The sequence below is a fragment of the Orbilia oligospora genome (genome assembly GCF_000225545.1).
Source record: "Orbilia oligospora ATCC 24927 unplaced genomic scaffold scaffold00112, whole genome shotgun sequence".
Lineage (NCBI taxonomy): Eukaryota > Fungi > Ascomycota > Orbiliomycetes > Orbiliales > Orbiliaceae > Orbilia > Orbilia oligospora.
In genome coordinates this window covers 340,016-363,831 of record NW_011645669.1, presented here as the reverse complement: position 1 = coordinate 363,831, position 23,816 = coordinate 340,016, and the positions used below count along the sequence as shown (strand labels likewise).

The 23,816-nt window shown below is 45.9% G+C and overlaps 11 protein-coding genes across 11 annotated transcripts; 4 read left to right on the top strand and 7 right to left on the bottom strand.

Annotated features, from left to right (window-relative positions):
* Nucleotides 1-639: 639 nt before the first annotated feature.
* On the top strand, nt 640-1,366 carry AOL_s00112g109 (uncharacterized protein; the record flags this gene model as incomplete). Its single annotated transcript, XM_011127139.1, has 4 exons — nt 640-651; nt 785-1,114; nt 1,201-1,228; nt 1,308-1,366. 4 exons carry the CDS (start codon nt 640-642, stop codon nt 1,364-1,366), a joined length of 429 nt encoding a protein of 142 aa, XP_011125441.1.
* Nucleotides 1,367-1,871: 505 nt separating this feature from the next.
* Nucleotides 1,872-4,172, bottom strand: AOL_s00112g108 (uncharacterized protein; the record flags this gene model as incomplete). Its single annotated transcript, XM_011127138.1, has 4 exons — nt 1,872-3,445; nt 3,504-3,945; nt 4,024-4,076; nt 4,139-4,172. 4 exons carry the CDS (start codon nt 4,170-4,172, stop codon nt 1,872-1,874), a joined length of 2,103 nt encoding a protein of 700 aa, XP_011125440.1.
* A 588-nt stretch (nt 4,173-4,760) lies between these two features.
* AOL_s00112g107 (uncharacterized protein) lies at nt 4,761-6,954 on the bottom strand (the record flags this gene model as incomplete). The annotated part of the gene is made up of 4 exons (XM_011127137.1): nt 4,761-5,509; nt 5,577-6,305; nt 6,368-6,671; nt 6,745-6,954. The coding sequence occupies 4 exons, from the start codon at nt 6,952-6,954 to the stop codon at nt 4,761-4,763; spliced, it is 1,992 nt and encodes a 663-aa protein (XP_011125439.1).
* A 372-nt stretch (nt 6,955-7,326) lies between these two features.
* On the top strand, nt 7,327-8,076 carry AOL_s00112g106 (uncharacterized protein; the record flags this gene model as incomplete). Its single annotated transcript, XM_011127136.1, has 2 exons — nt 7,327-7,605; nt 7,693-8,076. 2 exons carry the CDS (start codon nt 7,327-7,329, stop codon nt 8,074-8,076), a joined length of 663 nt encoding a protein of 220 aa, XP_011125438.1.
* Nucleotides 8,077-8,556: 480 nt separating this feature from the next.
* Nucleotides 8,557-10,843, bottom strand: AOL_s00112g105 (uncharacterized protein; the record flags this gene model as incomplete). Its single annotated transcript, XM_011127135.1, has 6 exons — nt 8,557-8,599; nt 8,643-9,023; nt 9,083-9,336; nt 9,390-9,737; nt 9,795-10,219; nt 10,282-10,843. 6 exons carry the CDS (start codon nt 10,841-10,843, stop codon nt 8,557-8,559), a joined length of 2,013 nt encoding a protein of 670 aa, XP_011125437.1.
* A 1,080-nt stretch (nt 10,844-11,923) lies between these two features.
* Nucleotides 11,924-14,587, top strand: AOL_s00112g104 (uncharacterized protein; the record flags this gene model as incomplete). Its single annotated transcript, XM_011127134.1, has 7 exons — nt 11,924-11,979; nt 12,069-12,350; nt 12,403-12,931; nt 13,028-13,630; nt 13,697-14,105; nt 14,173-14,251; nt 14,362-14,587. 7 exons carry the CDS (start codon nt 11,924-11,926, stop codon nt 14,585-14,587), a joined length of 2,184 nt encoding a protein of 727 aa, XP_011125436.1.
* Nucleotides 14,588-15,008: 421 nt separating this feature from the next.
* AOL_s00112g103 (uncharacterized protein) lies at nt 15,009-15,587 on the bottom strand (the record flags this gene model as incomplete). The annotated part of the gene is made up of 2 exons (XM_011127133.1): nt 15,009-15,105; nt 15,172-15,587. 2 exons carry the CDS (start codon nt 15,585-15,587, stop codon nt 15,009-15,011), a joined length of 513 nt encoding a protein of 170 aa, XP_011125435.1.
* Nucleotides 15,588-15,919: 332 nt separating this feature from the next.
* Nucleotides 15,920-16,287, bottom strand: AOL_s00112g102 (uncharacterized protein; the record flags this gene model as incomplete). The annotated part of the gene is made up of 3 exons (XM_011127132.1): nt 15,920-15,957; nt 16,009-16,104; nt 16,197-16,287. 3 exons carry the CDS (start codon nt 16,285-16,287, stop codon nt 15,920-15,922), a joined length of 225 nt encoding a protein of 74 aa, XP_011125434.1.
* Nucleotides 16,288-16,374: 87 nt separating this feature from the next.
* AOL_s00112g101 (uncharacterized protein) lies at nt 16,375-17,337 on the bottom strand (the record flags this gene model as incomplete). Its single annotated transcript, XM_011127131.1, has 1 exon — nt 16,375-17,337. One exon carries the CDS (start codon nt 17,335-17,337, stop codon nt 16,375-16,377), a length of 963 nt encoding a protein of 320 aa, XP_011125433.1.
* Nucleotides 17,338-18,669: 1,332 nt separating this feature from the next.
* AOL_s00112g100 (uncharacterized protein) lies at nt 18,670-19,587 on the top strand (the record flags this gene model as incomplete). Its single annotated transcript, XM_011127130.1, has 4 exons — nt 18,670-18,704; nt 18,857-18,947; nt 19,098-19,343; nt 19,534-19,587. 4 exons carry the CDS (start codon nt 18,670-18,672, stop codon nt 19,585-19,587), a joined length of 426 nt encoding a protein of 141 aa, XP_011125432.1.
* A 722-nt stretch (nt 19,588-20,309) lies between these two features.
* AOL_s00112g99 (uncharacterized protein) lies at nt 20,310-23,101 on the bottom strand (the record flags this gene model as incomplete). Its single annotated transcript, XM_011127129.1, has 10 exons — nt 20,310-21,193; nt 21,262-21,363; nt 21,434-21,582; nt 21,660-21,804; nt 21,934-22,000; nt 22,080-22,162; nt 22,226-22,314; nt 22,388-22,557; nt 22,634-22,732; nt 22,964-23,101. The coding sequence occupies 10 exons, from the start codon at nt 23,099-23,101 to the stop codon at nt 20,310-20,312; spliced, it is 1,926 nt and encodes a 641-aa protein (XP_011125431.1).
* Between the last annotated feature and the right edge of the window lie 715 nt (nt 23,102-23,816).

Here is a 23,816-nt window from a genome sequence, read left to right as displayed (position 1 = left end):
CCACCTCTCCCTCTTCTTCTCCCTCTTCTTCTCCTTCTTCTCCTTCTTTTTTTTTCTTTTTTCTTTCTTTTTTGAATGCCGTATTCCTTTCACGGAGTAAAATACCCACCTATTGAAACCTTTTTTCTTAGCTTAGTAGCCTTTCTGGTTTTTTCTATTTTTTTCCATGCCTTCAATTCCTTATTTCTATTAATCATTCCAATGACACCCAATATGTGGCGCATATACGGTACTATATATACTACTTGCATACTTCGTACTTTACCTCGCCCCACAAAAGCTATCAGCTAAAACGATTTGAGGCCGGTCATGTTACATAAGTCGGTAGGTAATGCGTTGTGATTGCATCGATTGTGTGGTATGTTGTTTTTCTGACATCACAGACGAGCTACCAATTATAATTAACTAGCACCAGATGCAGCGCAACCTTGAAACTAGGCTCTGGACGCAGCTCTGTCCCATACTGTCTCATAACATATGCATGCATGCATGCATCACCCGATTCATATATAGATATAACTATACATTGACAGCTACCCACTTAACAGCTAAAGTATACAGGCATCAACTCGGCTTTTCACAGTTTCAAATCCATACTACTTAGTAATTGATATATATACCCGAATTGGATGTGCTAAAATGTTCAAATTTGTACGTATGCATGACACTCACCTATCGATATAATATCGAAAACTATTCTCATTGAAGCAACCCTTTCATCGCCGTCCCTTTGGAGTACACTCACATGGGCCATAGCTAATCTCTCTTACACACTGCCCCGTAGCATAAAACCCTTGACGTCCTGACGCTCTTCCATTCACCTCGTTCGGAGGCGTCAAACCGAGTTCTATCTGCTCTGAAGACGGCTAATACTGCTGCCGAGGAATCCTCAGCGAATATCAGTACCAATGGAAACACCAGTGCTGGAGAAAAAAAGCAGATATTCGAGCTAGATGTTGTCGAAGGGCCGATGACCACTACGCAACTAAGAAGCATCCTTGACTATATCGGCGAAAATAAAGTTGAGGATATTGTCGAGGGTGCAAGGGGAATCCACGATGCTATGAAAATTCTCGAGGGAACGAAAGGTGTAGATGCGGTAAAACGACCTATTGTAGGTGCTCTCTATGCTAGCGACGAGACAATCCCAGGATATTCAAGAATCAAAACGCCACTCTAACACCTCCCCATTTCTATTAGGTAGTTGATTGGAACAACGGCCGTGTGGGTAAGTGGCAATCCTATACATCGAGATATAAGCTCAACCGTGCGTGTTCAAAGCCCAGCTAATTCTGACACTGTGATAGTTTTGGGTGAAAAGCAGTCTGCATTACAGGAACTTATTAAATCCTTACCCAAGTCATGAGGAAGTCAATATTGTGGAGGGCCTAATTTGATCAAAAGGATACTGCGTTTCTAGATGTGATCTGATATTCATGGGGTTGTGCTGATAAATATTTTTATATCTCTATTATTACGAGAGAATGTTAGGTTAAGTTGAAAGCCAATTAGTTGAAACCTTTGGTTTTATCATGGTGTAAGTGCAAGCACTCATGTACTATAGAATAATAGTTGAGTGGGAAGCCACCGCCGGGGCTTCTGCAATATTGAACATGAAACAATCAGAATAATCCGCCAACTCCACCTGCTATACATTATTATCCAGCCCCAGAAATGCGAAATATAAATGTCCCATGTGAAACTCCATTTAAGCCTCCGTAGATGTGGTAAAACCCCCCGCAAGAAAGAAGACTCATTATCATCAAGATGCCTGATCTAAAAGTTCAACGATAGCCAATCCAAGCTTATCCCGAGCTCCTGTTTACCGTTCAAATCGCTTCAGAGCGATTCACATGAATCAGCGCTCTGACTCAGTATAAATTATTCTTTTTAAAGGGGCTTGGCATATCGGGTTCCGTTTCGGGATCCCACACAGCAACTGGGTCGTGGCTATTCTCCTTTTCCTTTTTTTCTTTCTGCAGCATTACTATACTTTTGCCCCGAGCATTGTTCATAGCGGCAGCCTTCGCCCCGATATTGTTCTTCTTAGACTCAGGTACCACGTCAAAGTTGCTCGCGAAGAGGCGTCTAGTTGGCGATAGCTGTCTATTCTCGGCCCCAGGATTCGGTTTAAGCATCCCATGCCCAGAGCTTGTTCTCCTTCCTCTAGGCGGGGTAGATGGATTGGCTGGGTTTGGCATCTGCGGATTTTGGTTTATTGGGGCAGAGTAAACCCGGGAAAGCCCTTGTCGGGACACACCCGCCGGCGTAGTGTTGGACGTTACAAAAATTGGACGGCTGAGAGGGTTCTGTAGAGCGCTTGGCTCATCTCGTTCATCCTCTTCATCGTCGTCGCTGTATACATCCTCCGTTTCTGGAAAGGCAGTGTTGGAGCCTCCCGTTACGGATTGCGATCCTGACGTATTACGCCTGCGTGTGGGAGACTGCTGCTGAGTTCGCCGATGAGCGGCGCTATCGAGGGCTGGGGCAGGTGATGCGGATATGTCCATTGGCGACGCAGGACAAACATCCTCCGGCTTAGGGTGAGTAGCTTGTGGGTCTCCTAAGGAACGTGAACAGCCGATCTGAGAGCCCGGCTCTAGCGCCTCTAGAGGGCTTCCTGTGGATCCTAGCTGGGTGCTGTGGATGCTCCCGCTCCGCGCATCTCGTTCCGCAACATCGAGCACGCTGATTTTGCTGGAAAGCAACTCATCGGCAACCCTCTTTTGGACCTCCTCTTTAACTTGCTTTTCAAATACTGAGCGGAATTCGCCCCGCATTGCTTCTAAAGCCTCATGGTATTGTCGCTTCATATCCGTATCATGATCTGCACACCGGCGCGTAACTTCCAAATCCACTCTTCTGCGTATCTCTTCCTCTGCTTTTTCATCCCAAACTTTGCGTAATTCTGCGTCAATCTCGGCCCTCATTCGCGATGCTGCATCTTCGAGAATTTTGTTCATGCTCTTTTCAGCGACTTCTAGCTCCTTCTCCCTTCGTCTCAATGAATCTTCTCGAATTTTTAGCGAGCGGCTAATCTCTAAAGCATCAAGCTCCCTCCTTATGGTTCTAATAATCTGTAAATCGAGTAGTTTCGCTGTATCAGGTCGGTCAGATGGGTTTGTTCTCAAACAGAGATCAACTACTCTCCGCAGCTCCGGACTATAGGAGCTTGGAATTGGCGAATACCTCCCTGCTTGTATTTTTTGGCACAGAGAGGGGAGGCTTTTAGCATCGAAGGGGGGAGAAAGTGCACAGAGTTCGTATATCACACAGCCAAGTGACCAGATATCGCTCCTTGATGTGTACGGCAAATCGCAGACAATCTCGGGGGACATGTAATAAGGGGTTCCGACGTAAGTGGTTGCCATATGCTGGTCAGAAGCTAGTATCCGAGAGAGTCCAAAGTCGCCTAGCTTGACACAAGTGTCGTGGTCCAAGAATACTATACCAGACATATTTTAGTACTAAGACCGCGGATTTCATTTTGCAGATGAGCTCACCATTTTCCGGTTTGAGATCACGGTGGACAATGACTTCTCTGCTCGCTTTGGCACTCCCGGCGGCGGGAATTGAAGTAGTAACTGTCGAGCCTGCCTTCTTTTTTTTGTCCCAACCTTCGTTCATATCCTCAAGTGCCGGAGGGTCAGAGCCATGATGACATTTATAGAGCGCCAAAACAAGCTGGGTGAAGATGCTCCAGACTACGTGTTCCGGTACCAGAGTGCCGTTGGATTTACATCGCTTGATGTGAGTCGAAAGGTCACCGCCCCCGCAATATTCCATGTATATGTAGAGAGACTGGTCAGTTTTGTTGTGTTCTCGATTGAAATACCGAACAATGTTTGGGTGCTGGAGCTTCGACAGGATCGAAAATTCGGCGGTTAGCTGCTCCTTTTCTTTAGCTGACATGCGGTTGTACGATATTTCTTTTCGGGCGAGAATCTGAGGGTGGAAGTGGTTAGAAGCGCCGCCATGAACGCGGGAAATACGGCCCCAACGAGCTTTCAATCGAAAACATACCAAGCCATCTCGAATACGCCGGACCTTATGAATCTGACCGAACGAGCCTCGGCCTACGAAGCATGCGGTTAGTTCAGAGACTATCGAGGACGTCGAGAAAGATGGAGAAAGGGACCTATAAGCTCGAGGATTTCGTAGTCTTCGCCCATTGTTTCGGAAGTTGAAAAGTCGATATCGATGGTAAAATAATAGATAAGTGCTTAGTAGGCAGGCTTAGGACGAGGTAAAGTTGATCCGATCGATGCTATCCTTCGATTGAGGTTTGCATGGACGCACATGAGTACTTACTACAAGGTAAGTGCATGTAGCTAATACGTGAACAGCTGGCTGGTATTTGGTTGTGCAGAGGATGTGGCCATGGAGGTTGTGGTTGGCCAGACGGAGCACTCCCTCATTGGGTGTTTACCCGTTGCTATGGGGCAACCATATCTGTTTTAGGAATTTTCATTTTTAAATAATCTGCCCGATTAGGAAGTTTTTCTGTTGATGAGTATATTTTGATTTCCTGTTACGGTTTGCGGGGGACTCGATAGGTACGTAAGGATTCGAGGCTAGGTACGTAAGTAATTAGCACTTAAGTATGTGCATACATGTATTTACAAAGGTCGGAAGAAAGTTCGCATCAAGCACCGGGGGAAGTAAATATTAATACTAGGTAAGAGGCCTCCAGACCAGGTAAGAGGTATTGAACTATTAAAATTTAATCATGAGGCTGGAGGAGAAGCCCTCGAGCTGGACTAGCTCATCAACAATCCCACCGCCCACTTGACGTTCAACGTTCGAAGGTCGGTGTAGTTCTGGCCAACTCCCAAAAATACCACTGGAATCCCAGTCGCGAAAACCATGCTTATCAGTGTCCCAACCATGTCCCCGACTGTGTCGCATTTACTAATGATAAACCCATCCAACTTCCTTTCCTTCCCAAATGCTGCATTGAAATTCCGGGCTTGCTGAACGCTATCCGATCCAACCAGGGCCTCCCCCACCATCAAGATCTTATCTGGATTGGCAAATTTCGCGAATTTCTCTAGTGAAGACATCAAACGTTGGTCATTATGGCGGCGGCCGGCGGTGTCAATCAGGACAACGTCGAAGCCATTTGTCCCTGCGTAAGAAACCGCATCTTTAGCAATATTAGCAGCATCTTTTCCGTAACCTTTCTCATACAGCTCCACAACCCCTCCTTCTCTTTCCGATAATTCCTTTAGATTTCGAGCATGGACACGAAGTTGCTCTACTGCTCCAGATCGAAATGTGTCGCATGCAGCAATGAGAACTTTCAATTTATTTTGTAGCAGGAAAAAGCTTATTTTGGATAGGTTTGTTGATTTTCCTACTCCATTCACCCCGACGACCGAAATGACATAAGGGCGCTCTTCGGTCTCGCGGACCTGTCCGATCTCTCTGAGCAGGTCTAAGGATGTTGTCGGGGTCAAGATTTTCCTCAAAGCGTCTTCCATAGCAAGTTTGACAAGACTTTCAATACCTGAAGTTTGCCATCATGATATTAATATGTACTCAGCTAGCATGATTGGAGTAGGATTTTCACTTACTCTGGAAGCTCCCTGTCTTCTGACCGACTAGGCTCGTCTGCACGCTGTCACAAATCTGAACCGCAGCTTCTCTTGCAACGTTTTTCTCCAACAGGTGTGTCATGACACCCGAAATCGCCTTCTCAGTATCTTCTCTAGTGAGGGTCTTGCCTCCCACGAAATTTCTCAAGTACCCCATAGCGCCTCCCACCAATCCACTAGCAATGCCTCCAGGGCCTTTCCTATTAGTTTCTTCGTTGTTCTCAGCGCTGTTTGCCTGTTTTAAGATACCATCAATCTCATAATCCAGATCCTTAAGCAAGAAATCGCCTTTGTTGGTTCTAGTTCCCCAAGTATCTTGGTCAATAGCTTCGGGTTTTGGCCGCAAGGTGTCCTGCTCATCGTCCGTACTGATCCCGGCCGAGTAATCAAGTTTCCGTTCATCATTAGCTTCGGCCGCTATTCCATCTTCTCCCCAAATCCGCATTTCTTTGCCACGTTTTGGTTTATTGCTAAGCCTCGCTGGAGACCTCTCTTCACCTGAAGATGCATGAGTAGAAGATGCGCTGCTGGGCCCGGCGGATTTTCGGTTCCTGCGGGGGCGGCCAGGACGCCGTCCTGAAGCTTGAAGTAATGCTTGTGCCATAGTTGCCGGGGAGACTGGTGCGGACGTTGCAGACGGTGTGACTTCGATGAGAGGGTTGGGTTTTTCTGAGGAGTATGGTGTCCGGTGCTGAAAATCCGAGATTCCTGAATCTCGACGAGATAATCAGCACAGAGTAGGGTTTACTAAGGGTATGGACTCAACGTACCAGTATTGTTAACACCGGGCATAGGAGGAGGCGACGACCATTCGTCACCATCTGAGAACCCTCCTCCGTTTCCATCACTACTTGGGTCATCTGTGCTAACGTTTGTCGGTCGAGTTGTTGCTGCCCCTCCTGCCTGACGTTCCAAGGAACGAAGGCTTGCTTCGAAATATTGATCGAAATGGCATTGGATCTTTGTACCGGTGCTAGCCTTGATTTTTTCTCCATACAATGCTACGAACAGCTTCTTAACCTGGTCCAAAAGTTCATCAATCCACGTAAGGTGAATGAGGCTCTGGTAAACAGCCTGGTCAAAGTTAAGGGAGTCAGCCAATCGACAAAGGATACAGGTGGATGGGGTTCTGTAGCGGATGACGTACGACAAAAACGAGGCCAACATCAGCCGCTAGGGTCCATTTTAACGTATACGAGTCCTTCTTAAACCATTTGCCATCGCTGCCGGGCTGGTTTCGCTCTTCAATGAAGACATCAGATATGAGGCTGTTGATGATGGAAGGTTTTACAGGAGCGTAAGACTTTGACCAAAGGACGACACCCGAGGTGGTGATGACCTCAAAGAGATCCAGCATTTTAAGTGTAGGCGGAGGCAACCGAAGTGTAGATGGAGAAAAGAAGAAGGAAGGAAGGAAGGAAGAAAAAGAAAGATCTAGATGACGTTGAAGTTGGCACTTGTACTTACTTACTTACGTAGCTTACCCGGTGGTATGTCCCAGATGCCACCAGAGCCGTTAAGCCACAGCTGGTGTGGCTAGTGTGTTAGCAGTCACCACAGCACAGCACAACACAACACAGAAACAAGCCCGTCATCTGCCCCACCAACAAAATTCCTGAACTTCGATAGATACCGATTGTGCCAACTGCAATTGCATTGCATCGATAACATAACAAACTTGACAATCCATCAATTACCGACCACCATCTAAAACAAAACTATTCTCAAAATGTCCAACCCCCGAATTGAAGAGATCGAAGACGAGGTCCCACGCAAGGCTGTCGTCGAGGAAGAAGACTCCTCTGACGAGTCAGCACATGACCATGACCATGACCATGATCACGACCATGACCACGACCACGACCACGACCACGATGGTGATATCCCAGCTGGGTCTGCTGTTGCCGTTCACTCCAGGAACGAAAAGAAGGCTCGCAAGGCCATCGCTAAGCTTGGGTTGAAGCATGTCCCTGGAATCACTCGAGTGACCCTGAGACGACCAAAGAACGTAGGTTGAAACACAAGTTCTTTGAACTCCCCTGGGGGGGCCCATCCTTTGTTGCAGCACCGCTTACATAGCTTCGTTTCTCTTTAGATCCTCTTCGTCATCAACAATCCTGATGTCTACAAATCCCCATCTTCCAACACTTGGATCATCTTTGGTGAGGCTAAGATCGAAGATCTAAACTCCCAAGCACAGGCTTCCGCCGCTCAGCAATTGGCCAACGTTGCTGCCTCCGCTGATCCTAGTGGAGCCAACATCGAAGCCGACCTCGCTGCTGCTGCTGAGAAAGGAAAGGAGGTTGAGAAGAAGGATGATGACGACGATGATGACGAGGAGGTTAGTGAGGAAGGCTTGGAACAGAAGGATATCGAACTTGTTATGGCCCAGGCAAATGTCTCCAGGAAGAAGGCTGTTAAGGCTTTGACCGAGAACGACCACGACATAGTCAACAGTATAATGGCTCTATCGACTTAGGCAGATGTCGCGCCCTCTTTCTTTTCAATCTGGCGGAAGCATAAGGAGAAATCTGCTGAGATAAAAGATTAACCTTACAAACCCCTCCTTTTATCACTTGTAGTTTTCATGTTAAGCTACATAGCGGTTCACTCGTTCCCACCCGCGTGACAACCTCTAAATATGAGAATGTACAGCAACAGTTACATTCCTGCATTAATTCCCAAAATTCGATTACGAATCTCATGTACAAATGAAGCCAAACTATCCGCTCAAAAATTATTGATCTGAAGTCACCGCGGGATATCCATATAGTATTGTTGGTAAAAAATTCCGTCCACAACAATAGAAAACACCGCACGCTTTTGACTCCCAGCTGGAGCAGAAATACGCCTAGCGCGCCCTACAAACGTATTATTTCTAAACCTTGAGCTGCGAGAACTCTAATAGGAAGCTACAAAGGGGACTTTTGGTAACAAAAGATGTCGCGGTATATCCTTCTTAACAGACCTGGAGAGCGAAGATGTGGGAGCGAGCACTAAGACTAATAATTATAAGAGCTCAGTTAGCTAAAAATGGTGTCATACTCCCCGAGGTCACTGGTTCTCCTATCTTTCTCAGGGGATTCTCGTCCATGTGCGGCCCTTGCTCCACCGGGGCCAATCCCATCCATAATGTTTTCTTTCCGGTGCCTGAAGGTAAAGCCGACGAACGCTCCCCTTTCGAGAACGCCGTCTCTTTCTTCTAGTTTCTCAAGGGCTGCCTGTTTGTCATGCACTTCCTTGTACTTTGCCATGTCGGCTTCGTTGCTGAAATCATCAAAATACCCAGCGTCCGTTTCCGAATCGAGTTCTGGAACAAAGGGGGCGCGAGAGGTACGTAGGCGAGCAAAGTCGATTTCTGAGAAATATTGGTGCTTAAAGACATCAGATATGTTGGATAGACGTTTATCCCGCGTAGTAATACAACTTAACGGTATGTTAGCCTCGAGGAAAGTAGACCTCCGGTAGAGGTGGTTAGTCCATACCGAGTAATTACATCCCACGTCCTCGTCGATAGGAAATAGTTGGGATCCTCGTATTCTGGCTTCTGCAGAACTTTCTTCCAATGCTTCAAGTTGTGCCAAGTCTCTTCAACGGAAGCTCCGGCGAAAGGTGGGTACCCTGCAAGGGCTTCAAACAGCATACATCCTAGAGACCAATAATCTACTGTATAATCGTATTCTTCTCCTCGAAGGACTTCAGGAGCCATGTAGTCTGGTGATCCGACAATTGATTTTGCCTACCCAAATGTAAGTTTAAAAGGCTTCGGGATTCAGAGGTGTGGAATCGTACATAGTTAACATCGTTTTCCCTCCAACTTTTATATGCAGCGCGACGCTCAATTGTGGATCGCCTGACAAGATCCATGTTCATTTCTTTGACCTTATCGAGTTTAAGCCTCATACTTTCGAGTTTAGATGGGCTTAAGATGCCAGCACTGAGCCCAAAGTCCGTTAACTTAACATGACCGCTAGCATCAATAAGAAAATTTTCCGGTTTTAGGTCACGATGGATGTAACCTAGCTGGTGGAGAGCGTCGACGCAGGCAAACATCTCCGCGATATAAAATCGGGCATGTTTGTTGTGGAGAACTCCTGTATTGTTAAGTAGTGTTCGGAAATCGCCTCCAGCGACATATTCCTAGAATCTAGTTAACAAATATGTCTCTCATGCAACAGCTATATGCAAGTAACATACCATTGCCAAGTAGATGTTTGTTTCATCTTGGAATGCATATAAAAGCTTTACTAGCCATGGGCTGTTTGCAGCTGTCAATATGTCTCTCTCCGTCAAAACATGGCGGATCTCATCCATTTTGAAGAGAAGCTTCTTGTTCATAATCTTTAAAGCACAAACTTCGCCGGTTTCCTTTTTTTTGGCCAAGAAGACCTGGCCGTAGCCACCCTGACCGACTTGCGTCAATCTTTGGAAATCAGTTTCGCGTAACCTGGTTCGGTGCTTTCTTAGGTGAACGCGCTCCCTGCCGCAATACTGGCTCCATTTTGCCTCATAGTCTTCCGGATTAATATCGGCCTCAGCATCGTTTTCCTGTTTGAATTTCATAAGACGAGTTCGCCTATCATGGACATATTTCAAAAGTCCAAAATAGTAATCGAGGAAATCTAGAGAAGTTGCCTAGTTTGTGAGTATGCGTTTTCATTTGATGTAAGAGCAAAGCACTTACACAATTGAGCAACATTTTGCATCCTCTTAACTTTCGGATCGCTTAGTTTCATCTGCTCTTCTGCGGTCAAAGGTCGTTCAGGATCATAACTCCTCGTCTTTCCAGGTGTCTTTTGCGGCCTAGGCGCTTTTGGTCCTTTCCGTTTCTGTGGAGTTTCCTGAGAAGTTGCCGGAGACGATGGAGATGGCGGTCTATTTTCTTTATCGTTTTTTTTTTGAGGGGTATCGCCATAGTGTACAACAGAGCTTTCTGTTGCAAGGGAAACTCTTGCAAGGCGCCCTTCAACCTCTGTGATAGCCCCAAGTCGACCAGACTTCACGGGCGATGATGATGGGGCCGCTTTCATAGCGCCAGACTCATAGTATTCGTACTGTTGTCGTTTAGTAGGTGACCTACGAGATGCTTCTTCAATCAAATAAGCAGCATCCGCATCTATGTTTGAATCGCTAAGCGTGATGGGGTCTAGCGACTGGCGGGAGGACCGTTTTGTAGGAGAGCCATTCTGTGTGGCAGCCGTGTCGCGATTGGCTGCTCGTCTCGGGATTGAGGACGGAACATCCATCTTGAGATAGATCTTAAAATTTGATTTCAGAGGCTACGATAGCTTTGCTGCCCTCTTCCGCTTCCTGTGCGTAGGTGAGCGCTAGAGCTAGATAATTGGCGGGGTAATTGAATGCTGCGAGAAACGAGAAATACTTCAAGTCGAGAGCAGTTGTTGGTTATCAAATTTGGATGTGTATCGAGAGGAGGTAGTCCAGTAGCTAAGTAGGTAGGCTAGGTACCTAGGTATTAGGTAAGTAAATAGGTAAGTACATGTACTTACTAAAGCGTCTTGTATTAGTGATGATATTAACACGCGAATCTGCCGGCATGTATCAGTGGCACATGGTCGTTCGTTGTTGTGGTTGTTGTTGCTGTTGTTGTTGTTGTTGCTGTTTGCTGAATATTGCTCAACATGCAACACAATAATCCGTGACAAACAAAGATCATTCACGTGATTGTCACGTGGATATTAAGTGAAAGTACCACACAGGACAACACAAACACAAAACCACAGTTGGGCCAAAGTACTACCACTATGAACTCGCACACGTCTTGCATCCAGACCACCACTACTAGTAGCTACTAGTACTTACCTACTTACTTAAGTACTTAAGTACTTACCTCTTATCCATACATGAGCTCACCAACGAGATCTTAAGACCAATTGTATCAACTCCTTCTTCTGTTCCTAATCACCACTTCAGTACCTGACTCTCTCTCAATACTGTTCTCGCTACACTGTTTGGTGTTGGGACTACAATCAAAGTTCCTGGTACTAGCTACCGACCTCGTACATGCACATTGCGTGCTTAAGGGCCTAGGTAAGTTGATCAAGTACTTAAGTGGGTAGGTACCTCTTATAATACTTGAAAAATAATACTAACTGCATCAACCCTCAAGCTCAGAACCAATTACATCGTTCATTATCCTACCAAAAACACCGGCCCACCAAGCCAGGCACTGCTGGTGCTTATATACATACCTCTAAGCTTTGGCAGTTTAGCTCCCGCTTTTAATTTATCATTCTACGACCAGTCTTTGCGCCTAATATTATTGACGAAACCAAGCCTTACTCATCCGAGAACTATCTGGTTTCAGCATGTTTTACGACCACCGTATATTGACTCAGAGGAAATATGGTGTTGCTACTGTATGGTAAGCTCATTGTCGGGTTGAACATCAGCCTCGTAGCCAAACCGTGCGGATATCCCCATAGTACAGCTAATCAATGCAAAACTATCTAGGTTGGTTGCAACCATTGGCCCCAAAACCACGCTATCCAAGAAAGTTCATAAAAAGGAGATCCTCGAGGTTAATGTGGCCAAGGCATGCAGAACCATTCTCCAATCAGAGAACCCACTAGCTTTACGCCTCCAGTCGAACCTCCTTTTCGGGGTTTCAAGAGTGTTTTGCGAGCAGTACAACTATCTTTTCGCTGATGTTACGAACGCCCACCAGAAGATTAATAAGGATTTTTTCGCTCCATTGGACACAGGCAAGATCGACCTTGTGGGTGCCAAAATTCGGTATAACCTCATAAATTCTCCCCGTTAGTTGATGTGATGTAACAATCGATAGGCCGGAAGCATTAGTGCTACAGGATGATCCTGCATTCATCCCAGAATTGCTTTTCGTTCTTCCTGAGCTTGTCATACTCCCTGAAGATCAACTACACCACACTACCCAGCTCACGCTTGAGGATAAAACATTGTTATCGTCTGAACATTCACTCTCCCTCTCAGCCCGTAGAGTTGGATTTTCTCCCAGAGCCGAACTAGTGATTCCGGATTCCTCCTCGCTCGATGGTGGCAGTGACAACGTTGGGTTTTTGCAATTCGGCGGGGATGAATTCCAAGCGGGAAATATGGGCCAGGAAGAGCTTGATGATGACGTTGATTTCATGTTTGATGAAAATGGCGAGATACAGGATATCCCAGCCCGTACCCCACACCGACTCCAGGATCTTCTCAATGTAGACCTCGGAGGCTCCTTCCCTCAAAACAATGAGGAACTAGCCCATGTTACGAAGCAAAACAATTGGCTCATGTTATCTGCTGGTTCGGAGAGAGTTTGGCGTGAACACGATGATGGAAAAAAAAGCCTTAGTGTGAGTGATAACTATTTCATCAGAACCCATGTGTGGGTATGGTTACGTTAATAATTTCCTGGGATCGAAAAATGGTCCAACCGACGAAATGACTAGTTGAACGGAAATCTCGTGGATTTAGATGCCCTTCAAGATCAACCGTTTCCAGCTCCAAGTTTGAATGAAAACCAAGAGGCCGAGCCCTTCCCAGCCCGCCTGCCAAAGGCCCAGGACGATCAGATGGTCGTTATTTTTTCTCACCAACGGGGAAAGAAATTGCGACTAGCTCAGCCTGATGACGCTATCGAGTTAAGAACATCAGATTTGGCTGCCCTGGACTCTAAATATATAGATAACATGGATCTAGCTCGGCGCAAAAGACAAAACATACAAAATGTTTACATTATCAGAAAAGCCGCGCGAGAGTGGGTTTATAGTTGGGGCGGAATGCTGAAGGCCGAGCCTCTGTTGGCGACATTTGATGGTGGTAATATACTTAGGCTGCTAAACCCTAATGCTGGCCAGGAAATTTTGGGAAAGTCTAGCAAGGCGAAGTACCGCAAGAGAGCACAAACTGATCCAAGCGAAGATGAGGCCGTATCTGAAGGCTCACAGCAGGGCCGAAGAATCAGGATTGAGCGCGCAGATGATCATATTAATCGCGGTATATCTCCTGAAATTGATGAGATGGGTTTGGAGACTTTGCTATCAGATGACCAAGTTAGTTTTGATGATATAGGGCTATTCTGTTTCTCTCGACGAGTTCTATGTTAATGCTATATCTAGGATCCTGGAGTTGCTCGAAGGGGATCTATGAACCTCGAAGAGAATTTAATGCCTTGGAACATCCTAGAACGGGGCTCGCGAGCCGGGTCCGTGCTCAGCTTTGGGGGCTTCGGAACGAGTTCTATTGGGGGAATTCCTAGTAGTATTGATAGACGCTTCTCCTCTACGGGACGTCGCAAGGCTAGCCCAGCTATTGGAACCTCCCGACTATTTGGAAAGCGGACCGGCCGAGTGACACCCAGTCCAAGTATCCGTCAAACCCATGGACCAATTTCAGACTTCGGCGCAACTGCCATACACGGAAGCCCCACAGATAGGAAATTTAATGAAGACGATCTATTTGGGGTTGAGGAGACGGTTGGTCATAGCTTCCAAGAGGAGCTCCTTCCAGAGGAAGACCTAGGACAATGTATAAAAAAACTTTGAACTCCTACGTCGTTTTTGGCATATATTGATATATCTCTTCCCAAACTTAGGTGTTTCAGCCACCAGGGACACCCAAAATTCGGGTTGGTTTGCGGAGACTCTTGAGAGGGAAAATCATAACTTTTTCGAGTGAGTCTTCGGCCTTTCCAATCTACTTGTGAAGGTGGATTGATCTTTATATCTTTTTTGAATGTTTAACCTTGCTGTTTGAATTACGGTGCTTACACTAGCGTTGATAGGTATCTCCGATTCCAGCTTCTCTCTAAATACGAACCCGATCCAGTTATTGGAAGTCAAGATCAATTCATATCTTTCAACGAGTTAATTCCTCCTGCACAAAGCTCCCGGGCCGTCGCCGCTCAAGGTTTCCATCACCTTCTACATCTTGCTACTCACGGATCCATTCGAATTAGGCAAGACGGTCGCCTTGAGCCCATTATCATCAGGATGATGGTTTGTTGCTAGAACCAGGGCTGCCCTAACCTCTAACCCTTGGCTTACCGTTAATATATCTATATATCCTCAAGCAACAGGCCGTGAATATTTTGTGAAGCCGTTCACGGAAACACGTGCACAAATGAGCCACGGAGGCCATTGAACCTCAGTTCATAAGTACTTTACTATATACCAAGCACAGAATAAAACGCAGCTAATATAGTGGTGATGGTTAGGAGCCCCCGAAGATATGGAATTGCCCTTGATTGTGAAAATCGATGAAGGCTTAATTATTTAATAAATATGAGGGGCAAAGACACGCAACGCTCAGGATCCCGCTCAAACGCCTGTAGCTGGCTGACAAGGCCAAGTGTACTTTATTCGTGATGGAAATATGCAAAAGAAACCACCCAGTGATATATCATAATTGAAAAATCAAAATTTGTGCCCGTCAATGCCCATACCTCGAAAAAACGAGGTCACCAACGAATACGCCGAAAAGGACTGCAAAGAAGTATCCGACATTCAATGTCATAACAGCGAACATGCTATTATAAGCAAACTACATGTTAGTTCTGCCATGTCTCCACCAAGGGGTATATTGTGAGCCTTACAGCAGATAGTGTAGGCCAATATTGACCATCGAGAGAAGAGCTCGGGGAAGGTCTACACGCCACCTCCATGGAGCCGTACCTCGAACCTCCCGCGTACTGACATCGGCACTCGCCTTGTCGTCGTTAAACTGTCCAGCGATGATGACTTTCCGAGCCTTTTCCTCCTCACGCCATGTGGATTCTTTACGGGATTTGTAGGCGACGAGGGCGCGGTAGATAATTGAAAGAACTATAAGGAAGACAAGGGCGCCGACGTATTGTGAAGTGGATTTTGGAGTAAAGGCGTAGGAGTATATGGGCGTTTGCATCGCCCATTGGAATACCATCGGCATCACGTCTTGGGAAGTGGAGGAAGTTGAAGAGCCGGTATCATCGCCGGAGTCCATCCCAGCCATAGAGCCATGGTCGTGAGACATACTGAACTATATATTGGAATCGTGATACTTGAAAAGATATGATATTTCAACGGGGAAAGGAAAAGAGAAACAATCAAAACGGAAGGGAAAAAGGAATCAAAATCAAGAGCCAATGCACAGATACAGCGGTGGCGACAGCATTCCCGCTGCAGGCGTTATAAATTTGTTTGTGTAGGCTGGAATGTCCCTAATATAGCTGTTGGTCGAGAGGGGTTGCTGTTTTGAGTTAACAACACAGAAGAGGAGCCATCTCTAGGCAGGCTTGGCTTCGAGCAAGTTTGCGCTCGTTTGCGAGACAGGGCGTCCAACCGAATGCATGGGTGATAGACCAATTAGATGACCCCAGACAGCCAGGTGGCCCCGATGTGTCCTGTCATGGGCATTAGAACTGCTTGTTCGGAAGGGGAGGGTATGGACATACCACAGAGCAATGACATGTTCTGTCGGTCCACATCGTATCCGATCCCTTCTATCGGTTCTATTCCATAAGCACACAAAACTTCATGTAAAATCGCGGCTAATAATGCGCATGCATGGTTTTATGGCATTAGTTTCACGACTGGTATGGCATAACTAAGTTGTATAGTTTGGAGGCCCGGCTAAACCTACTTGGCATTTCCCTCATTGAGAACCCATACAGGGGGAAGCCACGCGGAATCTGTCCATTCAGACCTGGTAAAGCGTACAGTGGATCAAACATTGTCTGGATTGCAGCATTTCCTATATTGTGTAACGTTGTTTAATATAATATTAGCCATGTCCCAATAACCCTATTTTGTGTATAGATTTATGCGGCGGAAATACCGGCACGGCGGGTGCTCTCCGCCACATTAAACATTGGGTGGTCAGCCTGTTCGTAATATGTATCTAGAACCTCGTAGTTGTAGGGGTTTTTGTGTTCATCCCCGCTGGTTGGTGGGCCAATTTTGGGGCCCCATTTCGCAACTCTTTCCTCCTCAGAAGCCGTCGTTGATGCTACTGGTATCTTAGGTAAATAAGATACCAAATCTGCCTTCGTTGTCGCCCCATCTTCGCGAGTAGCGCTCAAAGACTGTGTGCTCGGATTCGTTGTGAATGACGCTGTCGGTGAATTTTGGGCATCAAAACCTTGATTTTGGTTCTCAGACGGCCCATCCCCACTGGGTGTGGGGTGCTGAGAGGGTAGCATTGGCTGGGAATAGGTTTCAGTGTCGGGCGACGAAATTGAAGGGTTGTTTGAATGGTTTGAAGTGCTAGAATGGGCCATCCTACGAGCTAGGTTCTCCGTCGTTGGCGTGCAGCTAAAAGTTCGAAGGGACGTCATAGACGAATTCGAAGGAAAGCAATTTTGACCCGTAGAGGATGAAAAAGAGCGGCCTAGTATGTATCCGAACCGGTCATTTTCAAGTGGAGATTGAGGGAGAACCAGAGCACGAAATGAGGATGACCGAGCGAGTTTGGGAGGGGAAGATTGTGAAGATGCTGCTAAGGATGGAACTCCTGTGTTCGGACTTGAGGTACACTGGCGTTCACGACTGGTATCAACCGATAGAGGAGGTTTTAGGGATGCGGGCGGCTGTGAGCGGGCGGCTGTGCTATCATTGTCATTGTCATTGTCATCACCATCATCACAATTATGAACCTGATTTAGTTGAGTTTGATAAGGTTTACGGGCTGTAGGAAGGTCCTGGGGCTGGCGAGAAGGGGCCCTAGGGGTACTTGGTTCCGGAATTAAAGAAGAGGAACTATTCGGGACAGAGGGCTCGTCCATGTTGAAGGTTTTGGGCGTTCGGTGGATCCGAGGTAGATATTAGTTTGGTAAACGGCATGATAGTGAATTGGTGGGATATGGATACAAGTCGTGTATATAGGACAATTTCGATGATGAGCATGCAACTGTACAGCGACAGCCTCATAACCCATGTGCTGTGCTATGCTGTGTTGTGTTGTGTTGTATTTCTACATCTCTTTTTTTTGGGGGGCGAGGTCACGTGAGAGACGAAACTGGTTGTATGTGTGCTTACATAAGCACTTCCTTGCTCACGTCCTAATTCTTATGATATCACATCTACACGCAAGAAGGATCGCCGATATTAAACATTTTGGTATTGATGGTATTGATACGACTTATAAGTAGTACATGTAGGTGCCTAGGTGGTTAAGTACAGAATGTATCTTGCTTAAACGGTATCTGTTACTACATACTATCCAATCAGTGTTCTATTCCTGGTTCCAAACGGTGAGGATCATGCTGTGGAAAGGTGGTTGGTTGTGCCCTCAGTGATCTTGGTGTATAAGTATAGCTCATGTTGTTTAAAAAAACAATCACATACTATCTTAGGCATGTGTTTTAATCATTGGGTCGGAGGAGAGAATATAGGTAATATGAGTGGGCGTTGTGATTTCTTCTATAGTACTTACAAAGGTTCACTTCCATCCATATGATATACAATACATATACATCATGCTTAGGCCTAACTAATTTTTTTTTTGATTTTCTGTTCGTATCGCAGCCACGTTAGCCATTTGATCAACTGAGAATCCAAGATGTGGCAATGGGTGGATAGGTATGAGAGAAAAACAAAGGCATCGTGGGCGAAAAGGCTGTCAGTATATGTAAGAAATTGAATATCAGAGAGAGCCTGTCGTTGTATGGACTAGGCGTTTGTCCACGAGCAAGGCTTCTCAATCGCAAATTATATCATCATACGGCCGCGGAGATGATGTAGATGGGAGGATGGGGGGTTTGATGAGATTATTCTCTTACATTTTGGTAAATTAAATTGAGGATGTTGTTACTATAGTATCGATGGTTGGGGACGGTTCCAGTCAGCTCTAATCAAGTCGAAGAGATGAGGTTGGATGCATTTTTATGCGAGCCCTAACCAGGCCCTTATCTTATCAGTGCTGTTTGACACAAAAAAATGATGCAACACGTGACTTTACCTCAAACGAATTTTTGTGTTGGTCGAACCCCATCTGGTCGGTCACCCATCCTAGATTGGACCTCTACCATTGCCATCATCACCACCGTCGTCGAATCCTCAGATCTCCCAATCACCCCCCTCTATCGCGAAGCCGAACCCCTCATACAACAGTCGCTATGTCGCAAACCAAAGTTGTTTCCTCCCAATGGCCGTATGTTCTTCCACCTATCTTCCGACTCCATTGCCACGTCCACAAGGGTTGCTTCAAATTGGATCAGTTTGGATTGGCAGGAGGACGGCTGTTTATATCCTGACAGCTTTACGGGCCGCGATTGCTGATTCTCGGTGTTTTTCTGGTTACAGTCAGGTCGAGACCGGCCGAGTAGTTCTGATAAATAGTGGCAAGGACGAGGGCAAGCTCGCTGCCGTTGTTCAGATTATTGACCACAAACGAGTCAGTACTCCATGCCTTTTGGATATCCCCACCGCCTCGGAAGCAAAACTTGTTTAGGGACATGCTCTTCGACAATTGGAGGGACCTTGAAACTCAGAACAGGTGTACAGAACGACGGGTTTGGCTGACGCGGAAAATATAACACTCTAGGCTTTGGTCGACTCCCCACACATTGAACGACAAGAAATCTCTCTTTCGCACGTCTCACTTACCCAGCAAGTCATTACCAAATTGCCACGAGCCGCCCGAAGTGGAGTTGTCAAGAAGTACTGGGCCGAGGCTTCCGTTGACGACAAGACCGCCAGCACAACATGGGCCAAGAAGAGGGCTAGCAGAGAAAAGAAGCGACAGTTGACAGACTTCGAGAGATTCAAGGTCATGGTTTTGAAGAAGCAGGTGAGCATCCGGGATACTTTAGGGCGAATTTTCCTCAAAGACGTGCTGCCGATCCCGAACCGCTGCGGTCATAGTTCGTGATGAATATTTGACTTTGCAGTATTGGGACGGATTCCAAAGCCGTTGCCAGGGTACATCGTCGTACATACGAAGTTGGCCGGTACTAACGTGGCTTATTACCCTTTACTAGAGACGATTCGAAGTCAGAAAAGCCGTTGCGAAGGCCCGAAAGGCTTCTTCGTAAACATAGCTTGTTGATTCCTTGCGCTTGTACCTCATCTTCATCCTCACCACAATACCTCTATCCACCATGGTGTTTTTGGAATTACACCCTTTTTTTATTTAATGCCCGTTATGGTGTTTTTCTGAAGTGCTGTTTTATAAGTACTTTATTATCTCGGTTCCTCTGCTTCGTGTTCATATATAACCTTTTCCTCATTCCTCCCATACTTGGAGGACAGTCACCATGTCCTCACAATACCAACGTTGCTGGCTTAGAGAATAAATGAATAATATCTCACCGCCAGAGCCCGCTTTAAAATAAAATGTGGACTCTCGAATGAATACATGGTTTGAGCCTACTTTCGGACTAGTTTAAGCACCCATGAACAATGAGCAACGAATAAGCGCAAGGAGAAACGTGGTGAAAGTCTGTATGTCCTAATATAGTACGTTCACCAAAAAAAAAAGGCAAACAGATATTTGATCAATGGAAGTAAATTCGCAGAATAAGCATATGTTGAGGCTAAGGCCTTGCCTCATGAATACTAGGAGCTAACCGAGTTAGGCAAGGGAACCATATATTCTTTCTTAAATTGTATCGCTGTCCTGCACAAAACGACCCTAGATTGTCCTCGTCTTGTATTGAGGCTATCCCAGTATTAAATTGTTGATATACCAATGAGATTCATCTTACGACCAAACTATACCCATATACTTAGATACTTATTACGCACCCAATTGCCATCACTGCACATCGACATAGATATTTCTTAGAACATAATCGCCTTTTTCAACGCCCTTTTCAGGGTCAGCACCTGTAGGCCCCCCATTTGTCTCTTCCTGGCGCCCTTCCACTTCAGCATCACAAACATATGCAGCGCATGGTTTCCTTATGCCAAACATGTCATCGCCCTTGCAGCTAGTTCCATATACCTCCAGAGCAACAATTGAGACAGTCATACCGGCCGTAATTGATATTAGATGGAGAGAATTAAGGTGCTCATGCGCAGCTGGCAGACAAAGCCATACGATGCAAACCAACAATCTATACGCAAGGCGGTACTTTTTAGCGATCTTTTGCGTGTATAGTGTTTTGTGGAGGTGAGAAATAGATATCAGTGACATGCTAAACAGTGCCACAGCTATAAATATGATCGAGTAAGTCTCCGGCATATCATCTAAAGATGGGCGTCTTTTCAAGGGTTGCCTACCTAAGCCACCACAATAGAACCATCTCAAGCTATCCTCGACGTGTGCGAAGCTCCTCTCTTCGTAAACATGGAAAAGATCGTGTACATCTGTGTCCTGTGACTCGTGTGCAAGAACCAATTTTGACAATCCAGATCCACCAATGGTGAAGGCGAGGACGAATAATAAATGGGCATTGACCCAAAGAAACGAGGACCAGACTTTCCGCCTGATTGCATGCAGCTCGTGACCAGACCCATCAATGTCAAAATAAATAGTATTGAAGCAATAAGCCTGGAGAAGACCCAAAAGGGCTTTACCCAAAAACGCATTCATACCAAAATGGGCAGCATTTTGATAGAGGAGAGCGACAACAGAATAACCGAAGACTAGTGAAACGAAAGCCCCCGTTCGTTCAACCTTGTGTTCGATATTCAGGGCTAATGATAAAAGTTAGTCAGACCAAAAAGGAGACATTTCATTGCTTTGGGTCATACACGATTCTTACCGGGGTAAAACTCGAAAAGGCCTTTGATTTTCTCGTTCCATTTTTGTGGGATGAAGCTTATACCTCGCATTCCCCATACGAGAATTGAAGGGAGTGAAAAGTCTACAATAAAAGGCAAGGGTTAGGATCCATTTTGAAATGTCTCGTAGGGCGAAAATCAAAGCGAGTTTACCTAGGAATATAGCGATCCAGATTAAGGCTTGCCTGTTGGGCTCCTCTACATAAATGCTACCAATCCAGAGCGCAGAGGGGATCAATATTGCTAACGAATTCCCGTATAGGGTAGCTTTCACCATTGGCAGCAGAAGTGCACCGATAATACTAGATTTGCAACACTGGTTAGCATGTAATTTGCGCTCGTTACTTTCGTTAGTATACCACCTGGAATAAATACGTACAAGGTAACGGCAGTGAACAAACGAGCGGCCAGATAGAAGGCTATCATTTGCGTGTATGTGATAGTTTCGGAAAGAAATATATTGGTAGTGAAACCGAACAAGCAAGAAAGTATAAATAGCACGATGACGCGCTGGACAAGATCGTCTAAAGCAATAGGAGTACGTTAGTCCAGGGTTTAAATTCTATGGGGCCCAATTTCGACTTCTTCAAGCCAGGCACTGCAGGTGGGCAGGCCCGGCCGCAGCCGCAAGTAGAGGCACAAGATAACCATACCTGCCTCGAACCAGCTAACAAGTAAACCAATATCATTCCATAATTTCCATGAAGGGATCATTGCAATCTACGTTTGAAACATTGACCACCGTTCTTTTAGCATCGATATATCCAACAGCACGATATAATGTATCGGTCATACATACGCAAAAACGGAGAAATGCATTAGCGGAGGGTTCCTCGGATGCTCTATCACCAAGGACGGCGAGGATACCAACATAGAGTAGATCTAGAGGAGATTTCATCAGACTAGGTCGTCGTATTAACTCTGGATTTATAGGTCCCGACCTACCGACAAAGAGTTCAAAGCTAGCCACCTCTTCATTCTCTTTAGCCCTCCACAGCAGTCCCTTGTGGAAATACTGACGGATAACAGGGCGCCTACAAACAAGGTCAAGATCAGTATCCCTCGCTCTAGTAATTATAACCAAGACGGGCTCCCAAGTTAACCCACTTCCATACTCGGATGACTGTCGAAGTTTCCTCCTTCTCCTCATGCACCTTTTGACCGGGCAAATGGGTCCGGAGATTGGCAGAGTAGCCAAACTTGCCAAAGTTCGCCTCCAGGTGGACATCATACTGTGTGAGGGCATGAAGCTCACCGGAAAGCTCCTCCATATGAACCTATATAAATCCCCCAAACACGTTAGGGCACAGGCTGGCGTATGGTGCTTAAATAGCTGACGCCTAGCTAACTAACCTGTAGCTTTTCCATTTCTTCGAAAATTTCCGGGTGTTTACTACGGAGCGCATCCTTTAAACCGAGGTGGTACTTTTTCGAATCATGAAGAGCACTTATCTAAATCGGTCGGTATCATTTACTGTTAGTTGGGCATCACGGAATAAATAAACGTGTGGGTGATATTTCTATAGAATTCACATTGGTACCTAAGTACCCAGGAAGGCGTCGTTTTCACAGCAAGCGTGCATGTGCCGGCGTTGCACAATTGTGTACGGAATCGAATCCCGTCAGGTATGCCAAAGTAGGTATCAATATACAACAGAGCGCTAGAGCAGCGGTTATACTTACATGGTCTGCAGACCCGTGAACAGTAAAGCTGAATTGGGGATCGGTATGCGACTCTTGAAGTTTCAGCAGATGGTCGTCATCTTCGGCAACGTGAAGTTGTCGACCCTCGGGTAGTTTGATGAGCTTTGGAGCCTGCATGATGGGGGCTCGGGTATATACTAGCCACAGCCGCGTCGTAACTTAGCGTAGTCCTGACAATCTATTAATCCGATGGATTATGGTATAATATACAATACCTTGAAGTATATAGAAATTTTACAAGGCAAAATTTATAAAGCGCACTCTTCTTTGGGTATCTCGTGAAAATACGAGATTAGATATTGATACCGAACGTGCAGCCTTGACCCTTTTATAAGTGCCAGGAGCACACGCTTTGGGCCAATAAAAAGAGCTCTCGATCAATTGGTTCAACTTGCAATACTTGCACCTAGTCTCGTATCCAGACGGTGTGCTTGACTTGCACCAATGTTTAGTAATCAATATTACAATAGCGCGGTGATAATTAATATCGACACCCACAAACCCTGAGGTCCCGATCCAATGAATGGTGAGAATCCTCGCCAAGCATAGAGCTAGAGTTTCTTGGTCGGCCTGCAGAAAGTTCATATCAAAATCAATTGCGGGTACCAAGGCAAAGCTTCGAAAGCTTAAAAAAAACCCGGGAGAGAAAAAAAACCTTCGTCTTTGCTGAACTTAGCTGTTGTGTTGCATCGGATTGGGTTTATTTACGCACTAGTGTAGATAAGTACTTACCTAGCCGGTAGGTAAGTAGGTACTTCCTACATTTGGTTACAGAGTTCGGAGGTATTTCGAGACTGGCACTGGGGGCATCAAGATCGATAAGGTTGGTTGG